This window comes from Ursus arctos, unplaced genomic scaffold (genome assembly GCF_023065955.2).
Source record: "Ursus arctos isolate Adak ecotype North America unplaced genomic scaffold, UrsArc2.0 scaffold_30, whole genome shotgun sequence".
NCBI lineage: Eukaryota > Metazoa > Chordata > Mammalia > Carnivora > Ursidae > Ursus > Ursus arctos.
In genome coordinates this window covers 25,688,735-25,711,173 of record NW_026622986.1, presented here as the reverse complement: position 1 = coordinate 25,711,173, position 22,439 = coordinate 25,688,735, and the positions used below count along the sequence as shown (strand labels likewise).

The window sequence follows — 22,439 nt, the reverse complement described above, 5'->3', positions numbered from 1 at the left end:
ATGTTCACTTTTCACTAAGTCTGTGGGTTTCAGCAAGAGGAGAGGGGGAGAAACCAGGGGGTGCCGAACAGGAGGGAAGCCCGGCCAGGCCCACTGGCAGTTCCAGTCCGGGGACCGAGGCAGCCCGAGACAGAGCGCAGCCCGCGCCGGGCGTTCCCCGAATCCCCCCGCAGCCCGGGCGCCTAGTAACTCCGGGAGTTCACCTCCCAAAGGGAAAACGAGGCGGCGCCTGGCACGTCCTGTGCGTCCCCAACCCCGAGGCTTCCAGGCTTTCTTTTCGCGACGAGGCCCCCTCCCTCGGCCAGAATTTGACGCGAGCTCCGATTTTGGTGCAATGCGAATTAGCTCTAGTCGCGGAGTCGGGAGGGACCGACAGGCTCCGGGAGCGCCAGAAGCGGGCACCGTGGGCCGGAGTTAACGCCCACCTCCGCCAGCATCCCCACCGCCTCCTCCCGTCGCCATAACAACTGGCCCCCACCCGCCAGCTCCGCGCCGCCCTGGGACGCACCGGCCACTGGTCGGGGCGCTCGGGGAAAGCGCCCCCACCCTCGGCGCCTCGGATCCCGGCAGCCTCGCACTCGCGCCCCCACCCCGCAGCTGCCAAACACAACGCAGAAGCGCCCCCTCCCGCCACCAAGGAGGAAAGCCCTCGCGCCCCTGGGACTTGACTGCAGAATTAATAAAGCACCTCAAGGGGCTGGGGTCCTCCCGCGCTCGCCCCGGCGCCCTGCACCTGCCAGGGTCCCCTGCACCTGCCCTCTTTGGGGCTCCAGGGCGCGCGTAGCGGCCAGCCGACAGCGGTGCCCCGCGCCCGGTGCACGGCGCTCCCGGGGAGCAGGACATCCCCAAAGGCGGCAGCGCGCCGGAGGCGGGGAGGCGGGGAGGCGGGAGGCTGCCGGGGAGCGCGGGGAGGGCGGGGAGCCCGCGGGAGGGGGAGGAGGGGGAGGAGGGGGAGGAGGGGGAGGGAGCAGAGCGGGCGGCTGGGAGGAGGAGAAGGGAGGCAAGAAAGTAGCAGAAAGTGAGGCTGGCAGCCGGCGGCAAAGGAGCAGGGCGAGCCGCGGCGGCAGGAAGTCTGTGCCCGAGACGAGCAGAAATAAGAGCCAGGGAGGGACCGCGGCGGCGGCGAGAGTGAAAGAGGAAACTGCAGAAGAGGAAGCTCTGCTGCAGCACAAAGTCTCCTCCGGCTCCCGCGCCGAGCATCCCCGCGCGCCCGCCCCAGCCCTCCCGGACAGGCTCGTCGCCGCCGCCTGCGCCCCTCTCGCCGGGTGCCCCCTCTTAAGCGCACCCACCCCAGCCCCACGCGCCCCGGCCAAGCCGCCTCGCCGCTTCACCGCCTCGCCGCACTCCGCACACGCCGCCCTCGTCTGCCATGGCCCGGGAGAACGGCGAGAGCAGCTCCTCATGGAAAAAGCAAGCCGAAGACATCAAGAAAATTTTCGAGTTCAAGGAGACCCTCGGAACGTAAGTGGGGCTCCGGGAGAGAAGGGTGGAGGTACCAGCGGTCGTGAGAGCACAGGCGGCGCCTGCTGCCACCACCACCGGCCACCGCAGCAGGAATCGGCTGGTCCCCGCGTCCTCATTGTCCGGTTCTCGGCTCTGCGGAGCCCCCCGCGTCTCCAACATGTGGGTCTGCGTCCCTTGGGCACGGGTGGGCACTGCTCCCGGGTGGGGGCGAGAGGAGCTCCGAGTTTTTGGGAGGACAATCATCGGCAGACGACTTTCCACTTCCCCTGACACCGCCGCCCTCTCGACTTCTTTTTCCCCACGCGTGACTGTGGGCTGAGCATGGTGGATATGAGTGTTTACTGGCTGTGTGCGTTTACTCACCGTGTGTATGGGCGCACCATGTAGATGACAGATAGGGTCTCGAGAAAATGGGGCTTCGGTCATTCCCATTTCTGTCCTTCCATCATGTATTCTTACAGAATCGACATCCGCACGTACTAGGTGTAGGCAAGACTGGCTGCCGCGCGATTATGGAAGGGAAGAATTTCGCAGTGTTCAGGGTCACGTGTGGGTATAGCCTTACCTGAGCGTATGTCCATTTCACATAAGCTCAGCCACACACGCTGGGGTGCGTGTCTCCAGGGAGGGTCTGTGAGTGTCTCTGTACAGGCGACTTCTCTCCCGGGCTGTCTGTAGTCCAGTGCTGGTGGCTGCGTTGCAAGAAAGCTGAAATACTCAGAAATCAACCGCACCAATGCTCCAAGCATGTGCTGCTCAGTTCAGCTGCTGCTCTCTTTCTGCCCAGGAGTTGGTTTTTGTTTGTTTTGAAGCGCCCCAGAATAGGTAGGGAGGCTGATAGTGAAAGAGAATCAGGCACTGCTGGGTGAGTCTGAAGTTCAAGTTATTTTCTCCCCTCATGTGATCAGTATCTGTTGGTGATCACTATCTGTCAGTATATATATTCTCTCACACGCACACATGTGCTCTATGAACTGAACATTTTGCAGGGGTTCATGGAGGTGTTGATTAGGCTGGGAAGAGAAAGAGGAGGTGTTTGGTGAGACAAGTCACTGTACTCTTCCTTCTTCCCTTTCCCCCCTTTCCTTGTTTTTGTGGTTGGTTTGCTTTCCCAGAACCACATTTTCAGATCCAGATTGCTGCCCCCTACTCAGGGTCCGCCTTGGCTGTTCAGTCATTTCCTTCACCACAGCGCCCCCCCCCCCCCAATCTGCAGTGGATCCCCCAGAGCGAAGTTGTGAAGGCAGCATTCCCAGCCACGCTTCTGATTCCCAGGAAGGCACACTGGCAAGGCTGGGAATAGGGTCTCCCAGCTGTTGTGCTGCACTTTAGGGAGGGCACCTGTGGGTATAGACTTTCTACCTTTGTTGGGATGAAAACAGAAAGGACTTCGCCTTTTCAATAAAGAGGGGTTTGGGACTGCCTCTCTCAGCATGGCCAGTTAAGGGGTGAGTTTTGGTCAAAACTTCTGAAAATTGCCATTGAGGTTCATTCAGATATGGGGTTTTGATGCTGGAATGCTCAAGTTATGAAGAAGCAAGAAGCATGCCCTTGCTTGTCATCCTGAGACCAGTTGTGTGCCTGCAGATGAGGGGATGGGAGAGAGCTGAGTCTTGGCATGAGGGAATGCCTTCCTTTGCGTGGAGCATCCCCACCTGAGCCCCTCGCTCTGGTTCCCCTGCCTGCAGCCCCCAGGTGGACCAAGGCGGCCTCCCCCTAACTGACTCCTGCTTTTCAGGAGAGCCCTGCAGCTGCACCCCTGCAGGAGCCAGGCTGCTGAAGCTCAGTGAGCTGTGGCTTTATTGAGTGTCTCCTGCTGAAGCAGGTGCTGTTTGGGGGCGGCTGCGGGCAGTTTTCCCTCTGGGAAGGATAGGGATTTGCCTTCTGGTACCAGAGAGACCCGTGGAGCTGTTGCAGAACAATCTCTTGGACTCAGGTCAGGTGCCCGGTGAACTTGGGCATGGGTCTCTGTTGGGGTCCCAAAGCTTTGCCTTCCGCTTGGAAATAATTCTGTGAAAAGAAGCTTCCCACTGAGGCCCTGTGGTGCTGGCATGGGTTCTAAAAGAGTCTAACACAAATAATTAAATGATCAAAATGTTTTTACTCAATGACAATAATAGTCATTATATGTGACTTTCTTAAATGAATACCAAGTGTCAGACTTTATTCTAAGTGCCTTACATGTATTTCACTCTCATAATAAACTTAGAAGGTGGGTTTTGCTATTATCCCCAATTGGCAGATGGGAAAAATGAGGCAACAGAGAGATTAAGGGCCTTGCCAAACATGAGCTAGTTATTAAGTGGTGGAGCTGATACTTGAATCGAGACAGGACAACTCATCATGATCCATATGGGGTTGGGCCACTTCGTGGGTTATGTAACAGGAAATGTTTTCTAATAATTTAATTTAACTTTAATATTTGGAAAGCTAATTTTAATATTAATGTAAAGAAAACATCATTGTGGGGTAAGCCTGTTATCTAAATATGGCAACATTTCAAAGCTTTTGGATTATCAGCATTATTTTGTCTCCTTGGGCTTCCTAGCAGTGGTCTGAAAGTTCAGGATGCCTGTTTCACCCTGGGGCCAGCTCCAGTGACCTTGGCCTGAGTCCAAATATAGGGAGGTTGCTTCCAGTCCTGTCTGTGCAGATGTGGAGTCTGGACCCCTCTCCCATGTGTAATGGAATGTAGTGTAAGTCAGAGGCAACACTAATCAAGATTGGGATTCATTTCCAAGGTACTCTGCAGCTCCAAGTCATTTTGTTTGTCACACCTTCCCCATATGCCTTCAGGATCCTAAGGCAGGAAAGCCCTGCCAGGAGCCAGACTGTCATCTCACAGTGTTAAAATGCTTTTAAAATAAAGCATTGTAAAGGCCTGAGGAGCACACTTTGCCAAACTTTGTCATCTGGCTGCCTGACTCAGGTCCCTTTCCCTGCAGAGCTAGAGCACTTACTGTTGAAGCCCAAGGGTCAAGTCATTTAGTTTGTGTGGTCGGAGGGGCCTTCCTGGAGGGTGGGGGCCAAATGGGAGTAAAGGTGGGCCCAGGAGGGTGGGAAGGAGGTGAAGGCAGCCAGGGACAGGCTAGGCAAAAGGATCTGTCTTTGGGGTATTGGCCTGTGTTAGATTATGTGCCTCTGAGATGGGCCTCAGGAAAAATCCTCCCAACCAGTGGGCTGCATGTAACTTCCTTGGAAAGGGAATTCCAGAACCTGACCATTGCTCTGAATAAGGTGAAAGACCTAATTACTATTTAATAATCAACGACATGTTTTCAGATCCTTGGCACACTGTGAGAGCAGATAAATGTTGTGTAACAGCAAATTAGGGGTAATGAACATTTCTGCCAGTGTATTTGCCAAGGCTCTTCAGACCACCTCTATTGGAGATAACTTTCAATGACTTCCGAAATTAAAAAAAAAAAAAAAAAAAAAGATAATTTGCCATTCAGAGAAGAATACGGTTGGGAAGAAAGCTTTGGTGTGGTGTCCAGGAAGTACCCCAGACTCATGGAAATCACTTCTATAATTTCCACACCATGAAAGCCATCCGAACAGAGAAGGCCTCAGTACTTAGCATGACACGGAATGATTGTCCCAATATACCTCCTTTCCTCTGGAGTATAGGAAATGGCATGTCCTAGAAAATAGATCTTCATCTCTGCAGGATGTGAATACATGCTTTTCTTATAGACTGAACATTTTACAGTGAAGTAATTGCTGTCTGTAGGGGGCTGGACTGGGCATCGTGGAGGGTTTGAGCCTGGCTTCCAGGTCTGGCTCAGCCACTAATGGGTTGTGTGGCCTGTGGGCTGCTTGGTCATTTGTCCACACCACTCTCTCTCTGTCTCAGCTTCCTCGTCTCTAAAATCGGGGGCGGGGGGGGGGGGCAGGGAAGACAAGATGGTTTTCAAGGGCCCTTACAAGGGATTTTATGGCTCACTTGTATAAGGCAGCTACTCGCTGGGTCCCTTTACGAACCTTCCATGTGTGGCTAGTGCAGCTCATTTGTTTGGAGCAACAGTTTTAGGCCCATGCTAGTAGCAAAGTAAAACACCTCAGAACAGGAAGTCTTATCCCACTTAATGTCAGTAGCATAGTGCATTCCCTTTTTCGTTAAATGAGTGCCTGCCTGCTCGTGCTGCTTTAGGAAGAGTATAAGTAGAAATTACTGTGGGGCAAGCACGGACTTTTCCCACTAGTATCCTACTTACACTCCTTGTTCTGAAATTGCTCAGTAAATACACCTGTTGAGGACACAGAAGATTGATTTATCTGGAAGCCCCAGTGGAAAACACACTCAATAGTCTTTTTTTGGAATGTACGTGTGTGTGGGGGGGGGAGGAGTAGAATGCAAAGCTGCTTCAGGTGGTTTGTATATTTGGCTGATTTAATAGTATTTATTCTGGGATTACTCAGGATTTTAGAGTCTGGATGAAGCATTTGAAAGAATATCACCAAGAGGAACATAGGGGCAGAAGCCCCTGGATTTCTCCCCTAGGGTATCCCAGCTGGGGTATTTGTTAGGAATTTGTATTTCTCAGCTCTCTTGTTTGGGGCGGGGGCAGGATGTAAATTCAGCCTCTCACATTTAAGATTTAAAGATATCTACTGAGCATCTACTGTATTCTAGGCACTGTGGGGCATAGTTGCAAACAAACAAAAATGCCTGCCCTCTCAGAGCTTACCTTCTGGTAGGAGAACCAGGGAATGAAAAAGATAAGTAAGTAAAATGTAGAGTATGGTGTTTAGTACACATGTGAGGGAGAAAAGCCAAGCAGGGAAGGGGGATTTTGTGAAGTGGGGTGATGGCAGCTTGAGGCCGGGTAGTCATGGGTGGCCTCACTGAGAAGCTAATATTTGAATACCATCTAAAGGAGCTATGGGACATCTAAAAGCAGAATGTTCCCATCGGAGGGGGCAGCAAGAGCTGAGGGCCTGGCGGGAAGCTTGTCTGTTGTTCCAAGAGGCCCGTGTGGCTGGAAGTGGGTGGTCAGGGGAGGAGAGTGGGAGCTAAGAGGCATGAGGGTGTGGAAGTGGGCCAGGGGGGCCAAGGCGGAGGGGAGATTGGATTCATGGAGGACCTTTGTAGGCTGTCGTAAAAACCTTGCGTTTGCTCTGAGAGACATGGCAGTCGTTGGATGATTTTGAGCAGAAGAGAACCTTGATCTGACTTAGGTGTTTCCATCCTCACTGTACTTTCTGTGTTGAGGACGGACCGGCGGGCTCTGGGGCAGAAGTGGGGAGACTAGCTTGGAGGCCATTGTGATGATCCAGGTGAGAGACAGGTGGTTTAGAAGGAGGAGGTAGCTATGGAGGTGATGAGAAGTGATTGGATCCTGGATATTTTTGGAAGGGACAGCAGAAAGGAGTTGCTGTAGTTGGGTGTGAGATTTTCCGAGGCTTTGGGGTTGGAAGAACAGTGCCAATGGATGGTTTTGGTCAGTTTATTCAAGGATTTTCTGAATGCCTGCTCCGTTGGCAGAGCAGGGCTGTCCATGCTCTGGGAGGCTCTTGGAAACAGTTTAGCAGGTAAGTTCACATCCTTTGGGCTTCTGGGCCCCCCTCGTGAGGGACTCCTGCATTTCAAAGTGAATTTCCTTTCCTCCAAGTTTATGTCTGGAGAGGGCTTTTGAAGTGCCTTCTCCTTGGTCACAGAGGGAAAGTGGTGATAGGCTGGATATTTTAGCTGCTGGAAGAACTGCTTAATTTTCTGTGAAAATGCTGGGTTTTGCCTTAGAATTATCAATAGGAAGAGCTAGCTCACCTTGACAGGTGAGCCTATAACTCTCCTATACAATATATATGACATATGTAACTCTCTCCTATAACCTGTAATGCTCCCACTTAATTTGGAGGTTTAAAGCCCAGACATTCCGTGAAAAATAATAAACATGAGCATTCTTGCTTCTCCTTTCTTTGACAGGATGTTCTATATCTGGAGAGGAAAAGCCAAACATTTTTCTTCATTGGGAAAAAGATAACAAACCCTGGTGTTATTGATTAGTGCAGTGGGATTTGGGAAGTTGCTCTTTGGGTAGAGAGCTTTTTCTCAAAGGAGCTGATATGGACTGTGTCTCAAGCAGAAATTTCTGGTTCAAACGTGGCCACTGAATGGACAATAATTAGACTTGGTAGGTGGACATTTGTGTCCCCTCAGGGGAGGATTTTAGGGGTTAATTTATTGAGTTTTTCTTTGGCTGGATCTCCATAAATCCCTTTAATCTTTCCTTTCCCCAGATAAATCTCCTTAAATCCCTTTCAATCTCTCTTCTTCTCTTCCTCTCTCCCCTGGTACAGCTTGGGCATTGGTTCAGTGGGGGACTGTCAAATTGCTGATCAACTTGCACCCACAGTGGTGGACCTCCAACCTCACACCTCCAATCCTTACCAGATATCCCAGGAATCATCAGGGAGTCCGCAGCCCCCTGGGAACGCATATTTTTACTTGAAGAAGGAACTGCTTCTGGGTGGCCAGCAGGAAGGCTGGTGTCCTAGTCAGTTGTCTTGAGTTTCTTTCTGGCTGAAGATGGTCAATCCAATGCATATGTAGCTAAAACATAAGGATATGTGGACTCTGGGTGAGATGCTATCCTAATCTTCTTTCTCAGTTGGTTATGCCCCTTTGACTTTCTTTGGTATAGGAAACCACTTTTTCCTTGGGCTATCTTTCACTAAATCTTGCTTGATTTCTAAAAAAAAAAATGTTTCTTATGCAGTAAATGGATTATTTAGGTTCTAGTCAGACCAAGGCTAATCTCCAAATGAATGCCACAGGCCAAGTTCATTCGGTGGCACACCAAGTTTATTCCACGTCACCAGCGATCAGCTGTGTGTCTTGTGCTGTTTTTCCTAGTTATTTCAGAAGGATTCAGAAACAGAGGGATTCTGTCTTTTGGGTAACACTGAATCTTGAGGATAAGCCTTGAAAATAACATATTTGCTGAGGCCAGGTAGGAGAGGCATCAGGAGGCCATGACCCATAATGGAAAGGTGGCTCCAGCCCAACTGTTCCAAGCTGTGTGCCTCTGGAGAGGTTCCTTAATCTTTCTGAGCTAAGACGGAGATGGAAGTTGTTGCCTTGTGGGATTCTTGTAAGGATTCAGTGATGTATACAAGGTGCCTGGTACATAATTGGGATTAAGTAAACGGTAGCTGTCGTCAACTCTAGTTGCTTTCAGCAGCTGAGGTTGAGGGGAATTGCCTATGGAAATGCAGGGCCAGTACTATGGGGAAGAACATGTCAGTATCTGTTGGAAATTGATTTTTGGAAGCTCTTGTTGCAAATATGCAGAATGGTGTGTATTTGACCTCACTCCCCCCACTTCCCCACTCAAATTGGTTTAAGAAACCATCAACAAGCCTTCAGTCAGCCAGGGACGAACTATTGCTAGGTGTTTCACACAGCACCGTAGTGAGTTAGCTAATGATGTAGGCTCTGAGGTCCCTAGGACATGAATGCAAATCCTGGTCCACTGCTTCTCAGCCATCTGGTTTTGGGCAAATTATTTGGCCATTCTCAGCCTCATATCCATAAAAGAGGGTAAGACTAGCACATAATCTCAGGGCTGTAGGGAGGATTTAATGAGAGCCCATGAAAACTACTTAGTACAGTGCGTGGCCCATGGATATGTTCTTGGGAAATGCTTGTTCCCTTTCATTAGCCCCCGTGGTACTAGAACAGTGCTCCTCAGAGGCCATTTGCACAGATCTGGGGGGTCCATGGAGCCATTCAACATTTGCTCCCCACAGGAGGGTGATTAGTTCATAGAGTGCTAGCATTAACCAAGAGACTCCGCCTGAAACGTCCTCCGGGCCAGCTCATGTGCTGGAGTGACCTAGTTTGCTGTATATCACAGGCTCATTCCTTCCTCTGGTTATCTCATCAGCTTTGTCTCTGCACCTCTCCCTGCACCCTGAGCTGGGGCTTTTGTTTTGTTTTGTTTTAGCCTGTCCCTGTCTGCGTAGCTCGTGCAACAGTTCTCTGAGCAGTTTCTGTCTTCCCAAACAGCACACAGGTCTCTCTGCAGCTGTGGTCCTGCTCTGGCTTCAACGTGCTTTTCCTTTCTGAGAATGGCTACAGTATGTCAGCTTTGTTTCTTATTGAAAAGAAGGTTCTGATTTGAGGGCTTAACTGATTTATTTTGCAATATGACAAAACAAGCTGATATGTCCTGAATTGATTTTAGTGGCAGGGTATTTAAGAAATGGCAGCATGTCTGTGTCCACATGGACATGTGTAACAATTTATTTAAAAATATCTTTATGGGGGATCATTGGAGGGGGTGTGGGATAAGATCTCAAAAGTTTCATTTCCCAGGTCTCAGGATACAGGCGTGACAATTGGGGAGTGGATATCTGCCACATTAGGCAAATATCCCTTGTCTTGACCTCTCCATTTTAGCCCTTTTAATGGCCAAAGTCTGGGGTGACAATTTATTGGGACCTCTGTAATGGGGTGAGCAGGGGAAGAAAAGGTTAAACATTTCTACCTGACAGAGGACCTCCCTGTCTTTCATGACTACAACACACATCAATGCAATTGCCTTTACACCGGATAGAATTTGGTGCTGTAACTGGAACCCTAAAGGTTTTCAATACAGCCTTGGAAGTCCCTGGTTTTCAAGTGACCCTCCCGCCTGCTGCCTCCCACAACTGTGTCCCCTCTAATAGTATTGGGGGGGGAATACCCCAAACAAAAAACAAAGCCCCAAAACCCAAAAGCCCCAAAGTCTCAAATCTTTTGTAGTGTTAGAAAACTTGTGGGTGGGGGGAAGAGAGTGGGTGCCGAGCAGGAGGTCTGGCAGAGGGGAGCAGGTGGCAGGTGTCCCTCAGGGCCGGTACCCCCGCCGCTGGGTGTCCTTCTGTCTATGTGCTGCCACTTCTTTAGCCTTGATAGGAATGGCTGCTTGAAAGTTGCCTTGAAACATCAGAAGATGTGAACACCTTGAAATAAGTCGAGGGCCCAGTCATTTAGCATGTAAGCAACTTTAAAGGAAGTGTTTTTTTTCCAGCACTTAACTGAAAGGAATTTGTGTTAGAATGTAAGATAGGAGGGAGATAGGTAATTGTGGTCTTGGGATTTTGGGGGGACTGGGGAGGCTCAGATGGGGTGCAAACTGGGAAGTGGAGGGCCAAGTGACGCCCCCAGAGGAGACATGACAAAGCTGGGTGCTCGCTGGCCTGGGCTTCCGAAGGGGGAAGTCGTGGTGTGACCTCTGTGTCTTCCCCATCCCTTCTCCCAGGACGAGGCTGGGACTGTCAGCACTGTCATCCAGCCATGTCAGGGACCCCAAAGTTTGTCTAGGCCAGAGTAGGGTCCTAGGTGGCCCTGAAAAATGTCATTTGTTTAAGAAAATATGCCTCAAATAACAACAATAAAAAGCTTGTAATGAACATTTGGAGCAGACCTTGCATAAAAGTTGGGGACAGCCTGTATCTGACAATATGTGCTTGTGGGTTCTTTCTGCCTATATTAGCATGGTCAGCAAAGATGGAGTTTGTGGTCCTGGTAAGGATAAAAAAGTAACGTGGGCTTTTTGTGGCCCTTTTGGCTCCTTTCACAACTGAGATATAATAACAAAAGTTCATATTTGTGTGTGTGTGTTTAATTTTGGTAAAAAATATATAATAGAAAATTTACTGTCCTAAATCATGACTGTACGGGTCAGTCGTGTTAAGGACACTCACAGTGCTTGTGCAGTTGTCATCACCGTCCATCTCCAGAACTTTCTCATCCCCCCAAACTGAAACTCTGTCCCCATTACGCACTAACTCCCCAGTCCACCCTTTCCCAAGCCCTTGACAATCACCGTTCTACTTCCTGTCTCTGAATTTGACTGCTATAGGTGCCTCATAGAAATGAAATTATAGAATATTTGTTCATTTGCGACAGGCTTATTTTACTTAGGATAACGTCCCCGAGGTTCATCCACATAGAAGCATGTGCCAGAACTTCCTTCTTTTTCTTTCCCCTGCCCCTTGCTTTTTAAGGCAGAATAATATTCCATGGTGTGTCTATACCCCATTGTGTTCATTCATTCATCTGTTGGTGCACGCTTGGAGTTACTTCTGCCATTTGGCTGTTGTGAATAATGCTGCATGGACACGGAGGTACTCGGATGACTTCAAGTCCTGGCTTTCAGTTCTCTTGGGTGTGTACCCAGAAGTAACACTGCTGGATCATATGGTAAATCTCTGCTGAAGTTTTGGAAGTGCCGCCATATTGTTTTCCACAGCCATGTGGTGTTTAGCTGTTTGCAAAATGTTTTTACCTGCATGATTCAGTTATGGCCCTCACTTTACAGATAAGGAAATGGAGGTTCAGAGAGGTCAAATGACTCATGGGAAAATGCTGCTGAGTGGCAGGTAGGAATCTAAGTGTCTTCTGAATCCCCTATTCAGTGCTCTTTTTTCTGTGTCACATGGCTCTCAAGCTGGTTAGTGGGGTTGATGGGGATAGAGAATATTAGAGAATTAAGAAGAACTACCTCCAATTCTGTGGACGTATTATGGTATGGCAAGGAGATGGGCTCTGATTTGTAACAACTGCTGATTTCCATGTATAAGTACTCCCACATGGAATGGTTTCAGGCTGCCTGTGGTCTGCAAAATTCTGCATCAGGGTCTTACAAACAGGTATGAGGTGACTCCAGCATACCTCTGAAGGAAGTAGAGATCAGGAGATGGGAGTTGAGTCCTAGCTCTGTCACTTGAGAACTGTGGAATCATGATCTTATCCTCTCTATGTCTTGATTACCTTGTTTGTTAAATGGGATAATTACACCTGAATTACACCTGCTTACGTTACAGATCTGTTTTAAGTCCCAAAAGAGATAAGGCTTGTGTAGTAAGACCTTATACAAATAGAAGCTATTATTATGTTATGAAGATTATAGCTTTACAAATATTCCTTTCTCATAAATGTTAGTATCACGTACACTCTTTGAAACCTATCATCTTTTGGGCAGTGTTCCCATAGAATTTGGCCTGTGTGTCAACCTTGACTCTGGAAGCATCAACAAAAACTAGAGTTTCATAGTGTAGTTTGGCTCTATTCAGATGTTTGTTGTTTTCATTCTTAGTAGTTTTTTTTTAAAGATTTTTTTAAATTTATTTATTCGACTGAGATAGAGACAGCCAGCGAGAGAGGGAACACAAGCAGGGGGAGTGGGAGAGGAAGAAGCAGGCTCATAGCGGAGGAGCCTGATGTGGGGCTCGATCCCATAACGCCGGGATCACTCCCTGAGCCGAAGGCAGACACCCAACCACTGTGCCACCCAGGCGCCCCTCGTTCTTAGTATTTAAGTGATTGGTACCTTAAGAAAAACTAAAAAATAAAAAGTCATAAAAGCAACATGTAATCCTAGTAGAGAATTTGAAAAACCTGAAAGAGTGTAATAAGGAAGGCAAGAAGAATTAACTTGTTGTTTGGATGGGTCCTGGGTAGTCAGTTTCTCTAGAGGGTGGGAAGAACTCAGGAGAGGCCCCAGAGGTCAGCTTTTGGGGCTAGGGTCAGGCTGTGGTTATTTACTGATTGGCATGAAAATATTTCAATATTTTACCAACTTGGTTGATTGAACCACTGTGCACAGGTTGGGTATCCACTCTGGATATAGGGGTGGTGGTCTTTGTTGAGTGCTGTGGGTTTCTGACTACTTGCGTTGGGTTGGTGGGAGTGAGGGTGAGGACGTTGTTGGGGTTATTGTCATGATCCCATCTCTATGCTCATAGCACCTCTAAACATGTTTAGAGTCTAAAGTGGGACAGAGCCCGGTGCCAACAGGAGACCCTGCTCAAGAGACATCTGGTAGGCTAGTTATACATGTGGGAAGAAAGAGGTAAAACTGTATCCAAGGGTGGCTGACTCTCCCTGGTTGGGGTAGGACAGGAGAACCTGGCTTCAGGCACTTCACTTATAAATACTATTTGCTATAGACAATGTTTTCGGCCTCCCCCAAATTCATATGTTGAAACCTAACCCCCAGTGTGGTAGTATTAGGAGGTGGAGCCTTTGGGAGGTGATTAGATCATGGAGGTGAAAGCCTATGATGGAATTAGTACCTTTTTATAAAAGAGACCCCAGGGAGCTCTGGGGCCCTTCCACCATGTGAAGACACAGCAGGAAGGTCATCGTCTATGAACCAGGAAGTGGGCCCTCACCAGACACTCAATCTGCTGGTGGCCCTGTCTTAGACTTGCAGTCTCTAGGACTGTGAGAAGTCAGTTTCTATCATGTATCAGCCACCTAGCCCATGACATTCTCTTATGGTAGCTGGGAGGGACTAGGACACTTGCACAACACAGTCCTGCCTTCTGCCGAACTGCTCACACCCAGAACCTTCAAACCAGCCTCCCTTTAGAACACAGTATTCACATCAACTCATTCTTGCACTCAGAAGCTGAAGTCTTTTCTAAGTCGCATGGACACTGGCCAGGTCAGCTCTCTCATCAGTGGGCAACCTGAAGTCCCACAGTTAGTCTTGACCCCATCCAGAGCTTGGATGTCATGTTATCCCTGATGAGGGTGACAGTGAACATTCAGAGGCACCATCCCATCACCATCAACATAACGACAGTTACCAGAGAAGAAGCCATCCATGTTAGAGATCTCTTACTTCAGCCATTGTTATGTTCCTGTATCCTCAGTAATTCACTTCGTAGGTGCAAAATGAGCTCCCGAGGATGCATTTGGCTCCAGAGAGAATTCAGAGCCATGAACAAGGAGTGCCATTGCTCCCTCTGTGTGCCCCCCCCCCCCCGACCCTTGCCTGGCCATGCTGTGGCTCCTAGGCCATATGTCCCCAAGTTGGTGAGAGGGAGCAATATTTGGAGACCTGAGAGCAGAGTGGGGGCTCCTATGGCCCCTACAGGGTCTCGCTGGCAAAGACCCGCATTAGGAGCCCGTGTGGAGGCTTTCCCACATGCTGGTAGAGCAGGCTTCACACACAGGCAGCGCCTGGCTCCGATGGGACATCCACACGTTTCATCAATGTTTGCTGAGTAAATGAATGGATAAGTGGAATAAAAGGAGCACAGGCTTTGATTAGATTAAGGAAGTTCAAGTCCTAACTGTGCCATTTATGAGCGATGAGACCTTGAGCAAATTACATGATCTTTCTGAGCTTCTGTTTTCTCATATTTAAGTGCAGATACCAGTTCCTACCTTTCCAGCTGATTGTGGGCTCTTGTAAAAAAAAAAAAAATAGCATGCTGCATATTACAGGTGCAAAATAAAGGGGCACTGACTTGAATTTTGAGTGAATAGATGTTAGAGCCCATCATGTGCTTTACACTTGATTGAAAAGGTCTCTACTCGATGCCTTCAGGAGTACCATTCGAGATTCATTCCTTTGGCTCAAAGCATTTTCTTGAGTATAAGAACTTAAACAATAATGGCCACTTATAGGTCAGTGGGAAGAGTTTATGTTTTGTTGGAATAAGTTTAGAGACAGAGATAGGAAAATGACCTTGAAAACCACAGGGGCTGGACTAGAATTAAGGGGTATTAGTCATGCGGATGATGCCAGAGAAGAGATTGGAGGCCGTGAAGTCAGCCAGACTCACAGCATTCATTCAGCAAATAGTTTGTGAATATTGGCCACGTGAGGAGTACTGTGACAGCCTGGTGGATATTCTATCTCTGTGGCCTGTGACGACCATACTCTGTGATCCTGATGGTCAGGTGGAGGCCAGGAGGAAGGATGGTGTGGTTTGTGTCCTGGTTGGGGGCATCACCTTTGCAGCCACCCCTCTGTGGCTCACAGCATTCAGGCGAGGGAAGGGCAATGCCTGCTTTCTGTGGAAGGCCCTGCCTTGGCTGGTTAGGCTCCCAGGCAGGGTCCTACTGGGGGCATGGACACGGCAGCCTCTGAGTCTTGGGATCCAGTGACTTGTGTCCCCCCAGCCATGACCCCCACCCCAGGTGTTCCTGGTGGCTGTTCTCTCTTGTAGGAATTCTTGAATGTGGATCTGCCTCATTCCAGGGTTGTAGAAATGGTCCAGATAAAAAATGCAGGGATCTCTAAAAATCTTGCTTAACCCTGAAGGTCCTAAGAGCTGGGTGTCCTTCGGAAGCTTTCCAGGAAGTTGGAGTTTGAGGCCTGCTCTGTAGCTCCCAGTATGGCCTGTGGGGGTATTGTTGAGACAGACACTAACCCTGTAGAAAACTGTGGGTTCATTGAATACCAAGTAAACTGGGCTCGTCTTTACAAATCCTGTCTTCCCTATAGGAGTGAGGGATGCTGGGACTAATTCTGGTATAGAAATTTGAATGGGTGTGTCTGGTCAAAGCCATCTGGAAGTGAGCCTTCATTTATTCCCCTTGGTCAGACTTCATATAAGATTTTGGAGAATTGCGAGACCGATTCTACAGTTTTTTGTTTTTTAAAAAATTCATTGATTATTAGAGATTGAGAGTCTAGTGCCAAGCACTGAGGAGGCATTAGTAAATAAAACGTGTGTGGTTCTTGTGGTTCTTGTCCCCAGGAAACTTTTTGGGAAGACAGACAAATACACATGTAATTGTACTTCAGAGTGATAATGCTACAGCAGGGGTTATATGATATGGAAGTTGAGAAGAGGGGTACCTTGCTGGCAATGGGCCTCAGAGACAGCTGGGCTTCTCGCAAGTTCTGAAAGTCGGAAAGGAAAACGATCTAGCATTCTTCAGTAAGTATTTAATGAGCTCCTGCTGTATGCCAAAGAGAATACTGGCTTCTGTAAGACAAAGGAACATAGAGTTTTAGTAATAATAATGTTAGCAGACGTTTACTGAGTATTTACGCAGTGCTAGACTCTGTGCCATGTACAGTACTTCACATGAATTTTCACATTAAATCCACACAGCATGCAATAAAATAGATACTATTATCACCATTTTAGAGATGAGGAAATTAAGGCCCAGAGAGGTTAAACAACTTGGCCAAGGTCACACAGAACTATCCATATTGAAGAATTGGGATTTTAACCCAGGTTACCCACCTGGGGCCAAAGCCAGAGCTCTTAAACCATCACCCTAAAGGGGCTTTTCTGTGCGGGTTGGTACATTTTCCTCCCTGAACTCTTAGAGAAAATGGGACATGTGCCCGTATGCCCACAAAGCCAAGCAGCTCATGGCGATATAAACATGGTGCAGAGTGTTTTAGGGGTTCAGAGGGAAGGGAAGTAGTAGATGGAGATCGGTCATAAGAGCTGGTCATGGAAATGTTTTTCTAGTAGAGCTTCTCTAATGACCCACTTCCCGGATGGCTGTCATGTATTCATTTGACACACGGCTGCTGCTGTACCCATGGGGGCTTCAGTGGCAAATGCAAGATGTGGTCTTCTGTGTCCCACAGGTATGCAGACGTATTCCAGTCTCTGTGCCCTGCCCCTGTGACGTCTCCTACTTCCACCACCTACCCATCAGTTCTCCAGGGCTCTGCTGCAGTGTGATCTCTTCCATCCAGTGTCAAGTGTCCCTAGACATAAGCAGCCCGCCTGGGGTTCCTCTCTCAGATTTAGACTCATCCCATTGAGGGTCAGTTGTTCCAAGTTTTCCCTTTTACAAGAGTTTTCTCCGACGGAACGAGAAGCTCTTGGAGAGCAGGAGCCATCTCCCACCCGCGTGTCCCCTGAATCGCCCCCAGTACCTTGCACGCTGCGCGACAGATGGAGAGTTTGTTTGGTTCACTTTTAAAAATCCTGGAGTCATGAAGTTGTCGCCGTAGCTGCTCAGGAAGCTTGCTTTTCTAAATGTTTTCATTACTGATAAGCTCTTCAGAATGTTCCGTCCCCTCTTCTCTTCCTCTGGATTTCATCTCTCTAGACCGTCACCTTTTTTCCACTTGTGGATTACTCACTCAGTGGATTAGCTGGGGTGAACTTTTAATCTGTGCGGCTTTGCCTTGCTTCCTCCCTTAGCCTGTTGGCAGGCTCTTTCTGTTGGCTGCCATCAGGACTGTGCTCGGGGAAAGAAAACTAGTTGCCAGGCCCCCAAAACAGAGTCTTCTGTTAGGATGGCCCAAAATGAAATACAGATGATGTTTGGATCATGACACTTTTCTGTCAATTGGGGACCACAGTTGGCTGTGTCCTGTGGTGTCCTTTTAAATACTATTTTCAGTTACTTTCCTTCTTGAGATATCCCACCTCAAGCATGGCTTGTTGCGATTTTGAGATCACTCATGGAAACAAGGTGTACTTGGCATTTTCATTGTTTCCCTTCCAAATTGGGCCTTTAATGGCTTTGTGACTTTTTCTCTGCACGCCAGTGTGTCTAAAACCCAAGGATGATCCCTTGGCTGTAGTTACCAACTGCAGCATTTTTCTTCGCAAGATGTGATGTCCGTAGAACTGCGGATGGGATGAAAAATTTCTGGGCATATACAGTAGTATTTCCTGATGTTTTCTTTTTTTTGTTGTTTTTTGTTGTTTTTTTGGTTTGTTTGTTTTGTTTTTTGATGTTTTCCCATCAGAATTTATCAAGCCCTTTGTCTCAATGTCCCAGATGTATTTCCTCTGAGGTAAAAGTTTTCCTTGTTCTCGGTACCTCGGCCACACCTTCTGAGTGGAAAAAAAATGTGCATTTTCTCTTTTGTCAACACCTATATTCTGGATGTATTAGATTTTCTGAGGAGGTTGCCAAGACTGGTGTTAGTACAAAGCCATGGAGGTGGTTTGAAAAGAATAATAATGACTAAGGTGTTTCAATATCTGCTAAGCATAGGATACTTCACTAGACACTTGACCAGTTGATGGGTCATTTGTCAATGACCCTGTGTATTAAGTACTGTTTGACAGAGAAGGAGAACTGACTGACCCCAGGTCCCATGATGCGTAAGTCACAGGATAGGGATTGACCCCAGATCTGTGTGAAGAAGCTCTGGAAGGCTGTGCGTGGCTCACAACCAGACTGACTGAGGTGGCGCAGGCTTCTCCAGGGTGTGTCCTAGGAATCTGCACCACTGGCAGGAGGACTAGTGTGCTTGGGTGTCATAACTGTGGTTCCTGGGTCTCTAGGTCTTTACCCTCCTTCATGCGTGCATTGGGGGCCTTGCGTTGTGCTGGAGCTGGGAAGTTGCATTACGCTCAGTGTGCAGGTGAGGAGGCTGGGACTTGGGCTCTATGACCTGGCTCATGCTCATCAGAAACCTCTGTGCTGAGAGAGGATGGGGCCTAAGGACTCGTTTACAGGTTAAGGATCTATTCTGTTGTTGGGTTGCTATTTCTGTACCAGCAACGTGAAGAACATCATTTTTAACACACCCAGAGAACCCTGAGATTTCAAATCAGACTATTTGCAAAAGAAAAAAATGTGCAAAATGCGTATCATTTATAGCTTAGGTAGCCATTAGCAAATGTCATGCACAGTTCAGGCAGATTCCGGAAACTCAGATCAAGTCTGGTTTATTTTCTGAAAAGGCTAATACAACGTGCACAGGAGTGTGATTTCTATCTGTATCCCTCCTGTTTGAGCTGGTGTTGAGCTGCTTACTTAGTGGCTTGTCGAACAAGTAGGGGACAGATATTGTTACATTGCTGACTCCCAGCTCAGTGCTCTTTTTTCACTGCACATTTTTCTTAATTGTTTTTGTTCTGATCACACTAAAATAATTACTTCCCTTCTCTTGTTACAAAGTATTGTAAGTGCTTTTCAGAAGTTTATTAGATCAGATTTACTTTTTCTCAGGGCTTGGTAATTAAACAAAATCATTATTAACTGTGTAGCAAAGGCCTCATCATATACTATGTGCCTTAAATGGTTTCTTTATATTTTCAGTAATTAGAAAATACCAGGAGAGAGCCAATAGAAGTATTAAAAGTTTTGAACACCTGCTCTATTAAGGAAGACATGCCAGTGTGATGTGCAATGTTACTCATTGTTTCTCTTCAGGATCTGTTTTGAAATCTCTTTCTCTAATGATTTATATGTGGGATGACCTTTTCCCGCTGTTACAGGCAACATCTTCGCATAAAGAAACACGTGAAACTGTATCTGTATTGAGTTCACATCCAGAGATATCAGGAGCCAAGCTGTTTCATGTTCCAGTTTGAGGTTCTGACTTTGCCTGGCTTTCATTCTGGAGAAAGCATCTGACACACGCAGCTGAGCTCACAGCCCGTTTTGCAGCCCTCATTCCTTTGGATTCTGGAGTGACCTCTGGGGTCCTGGACACCGATGCCCTCTGGGACCACCTTCACAGTGACACAGGGTCCCATGTTCCTCTAATGCGTTTCTCCCTCTGTCTTGAAATTTTTAATATTTTTTGAAAGGATTCCCCTCCTCCCCCACATTCCCATTTTGCACTGGATTCTGCAAGTTACATAGCTGGTCTGATCCTTTTTAGCTAGAAAACTTTCCCTTCCAACTTACAGCCTGACGTGAAAGGGATTTTACTGACTGATTAAAATTTTCTTAGTGTTAGTGGTTAAAAAAGTTTATTGAACACTGAAGGTATTGGATAGAATGGATTTAAAAAAAAAAAACAACTTCATTTACAGTTGTAAACTTAAACACAGAAAATCTTGGGTTCTGAATCTGTGACACATCCAAGGTTCCTTGATCAAAGAGGGCAGCAGCAGGCAGGGAAGCCAACACACAGTCCAGTCCCGATTATTTTACTCATGCACATCACCCAGAGCAAGGGAAGACGTGATCAGTTTTGCTCTGGACCTCATTTCCCCGTGAGATCTCCAAGGGTGGTTTGGGCTTATTGTTGGGGCCTCTGGGAACATTCTTAATATTTTGCATCACTAGAAGTCCTCCAGTGATTTTTTTTCCAAACACCACATACTTCCCATCCAGCCAATGACATTTAGAGCAAGTGATGAAGAACGGGCAGCCATCAGTACTGGGACCACTGAAGCAGATCTGGAGCTGAATGTCTAAGTTTAAAATTTTCATCTGCAAATGCCCGCCTCCCCCCACAGTAAATACTGGTGACTCAAGTACCGTCTCCATTAACAAAATCCCCACCCTGAATCATGAAATCCATTATGACCCTGTGGAAGGTGCTTCCTTTGTATCCTGTTGGAACTCCACCTTTTCTGTACCCCAAAAGAAGGAGACTTGGAATGATGATGATGGGTAATCATAGGCCTTTCCAGTTTACCACACACTTGAGCCAAGGGACTCTCCTGAATTCTCCAGTGCAGAACTGCCTAAAATTCTTGGCAGTCTTAGGCATAACGTCTGCAAAGAACTTGATCTTCATGCAGCCAACTTCCTGGCTGCCAATGCTGACATCAAAGCATAATGGATCTTATAAGTAGGTCATGGTCTGTGGATGGGGGTACAGTCCTCCCTAGGCCTGACTCCTGGCTCTCCTACTCACCAGCCACATGTGTGTGAAATGCTGAGCCTCTATGGTTCATAAAATGGAGATAGCAATGGCACACATTGCGTAAGATGGCTAAGAGGTTTTGGTGAGATGAAGAACAGAAGTTGGTGCTTTTTGTTTTGTTTTGTTTCCTTTTGCATAACGCAAATTTTTTTATATTACGTTTATATTAAGTGCTCAATAAATGTTAGCTGAAATCGCTTCATTTTGGGCCCATTTCTGCCACTCTGATTCATGGCCAAATATGACACCTTTAACTCCCAGTTTGATAGCTTTCAAAAATGTGTCGTAAAGCAAATGGATAAGCATGAATCCTTTAGGAGAACTTTTAAAAAAGGAAATTAAAGGGGGGGGTGTTTTGAGATGTTACCCTTTCAGATGAAGGGCAAGGATTGCTAAGTTTCCTGGTAATTGATAAGTCAATGTGTAGCCAGAAATAATATTGGGAGGGTCATACTGAAAAGAGGTAAGAATGTAGTTCATCCCATGAGCATGCATGTACACACACACACACACATCCCTAGTATATTATGGGCCCTATGGACAGAACAATGAAAAGGTCACAGCTTCTCCTTTCCTCAAGGAGTTCTTAGAAGGTACCCTTTCATGATATTTGCTACATTGTCCCGCAGAGCTGGAAAAAGGGAGGCATTTGCTCATGTGATTTCTTCTCTGATGTTATAGTTCATGGGCCATGCACCTGCAGTGTCTTAGGGCTGGTATTGCAAGGAATGATGGGAGAGGGGTGCAGAAGAGAACAAGTGAGTGTTTGGCCTGGGTGACTGTGAGTGGGGGTGGGCTGGGAGCAGGGTGGGGAAGAGGCAGATCCAATTGCAGATCAGGTGAAACCCTTTTCTCCTCATCCCGGAGAGCAGCAGAGCCCATATTGTAATACTGTTCCAGCTGCCAATTAAGTGGATACATGGTTTCAAGTATGAGCTAAAGGTTTGTAATGCAGGGAGGTTTCAGTCACACTTGTGGCCCATTTTATGTCACAGTTATTCAGTTTGACAACAGAAAGGAGGCTGAGCAGTCCTTCCTTTTATGAAGCAGATAACATAACGGCACTTCTGCTTTTCATGTGATTATTGCTTTTATAAAATGGATTGATTTTTATCATGGTACACCCAAATCAACATTTTTTTTTAATGATTTTTTATTATATTATGTTAGTCACCATACAGTACATCCCTGGTTTCCGATGTAAAGCTCGATGATTCATTAGTTGCGTATAACACCCAGTGCACCATGCAATACGTGCCCTCCTTACTACCCATCACCGGTCTATCCCATTCCCTCACCCCCTCCCCTCTGAGGCCCTCAGTTTGTTTCTCATAGTCCATAGTCTCTCATGTTTCATTCCCCCTTCTGATTACCCCCCCTTTCTTTATCCCTTTCTTCCCCTACTGATCATCCTAGTTCTTATGTTCCATAGATGAGAGAAATCATATGCAAATCAACATATTTTAATAGAGCATTTCTCACCTAATGTACGGCTCACATATTCAGTAATGATATTATCGGCTAGTCGGTCATTTACCCATCTCTTTTGGCTTAAAATGAATGGCTTGAGGTTCAGATGACAACAATGAAAAGTATATCCCTGCGTGAAGTAGCTAGTGCATTTTATTTCTTCCTTTTCGATTTAGT

At 47.3% G+C, this 22,439-nt stretch overlaps 1 protein-coding gene and 1 pseudogene across 1 annotated transcript in view; one reads left to right on the top strand and one right to left on the bottom strand.

Annotated features, from left to right (window-relative positions):
* The first annotated feature begins 985 nt into the window (after positions 1-985).
* Positions 986-22,439, top strand: part of CAMK1D (calcium/calmodulin dependent protein kinase ID) — a 412,299-nt gene continuing 390,845 nt past the window's right edge. Inside the window, exon 1 of the mRNA XM_026478648.4 lies at positions 986-1,461. Within this exon, the coding sequence (XP_026334433.1) occupies positions 1,370-1,461 (92 nt within the window). The 5' untranslated portion in view covers positions 986-1,369. The remainder of the gene's footprint in view (positions 1,462-22,439) is intronic.
* LOC113241076 (peptidyl-prolyl cis-trans isomerase H-like) overlaps positions 14,740-22,439 on the bottom strand; it is a 43,503-nt pseudogene continuing 35,803 nt past the window's right edge.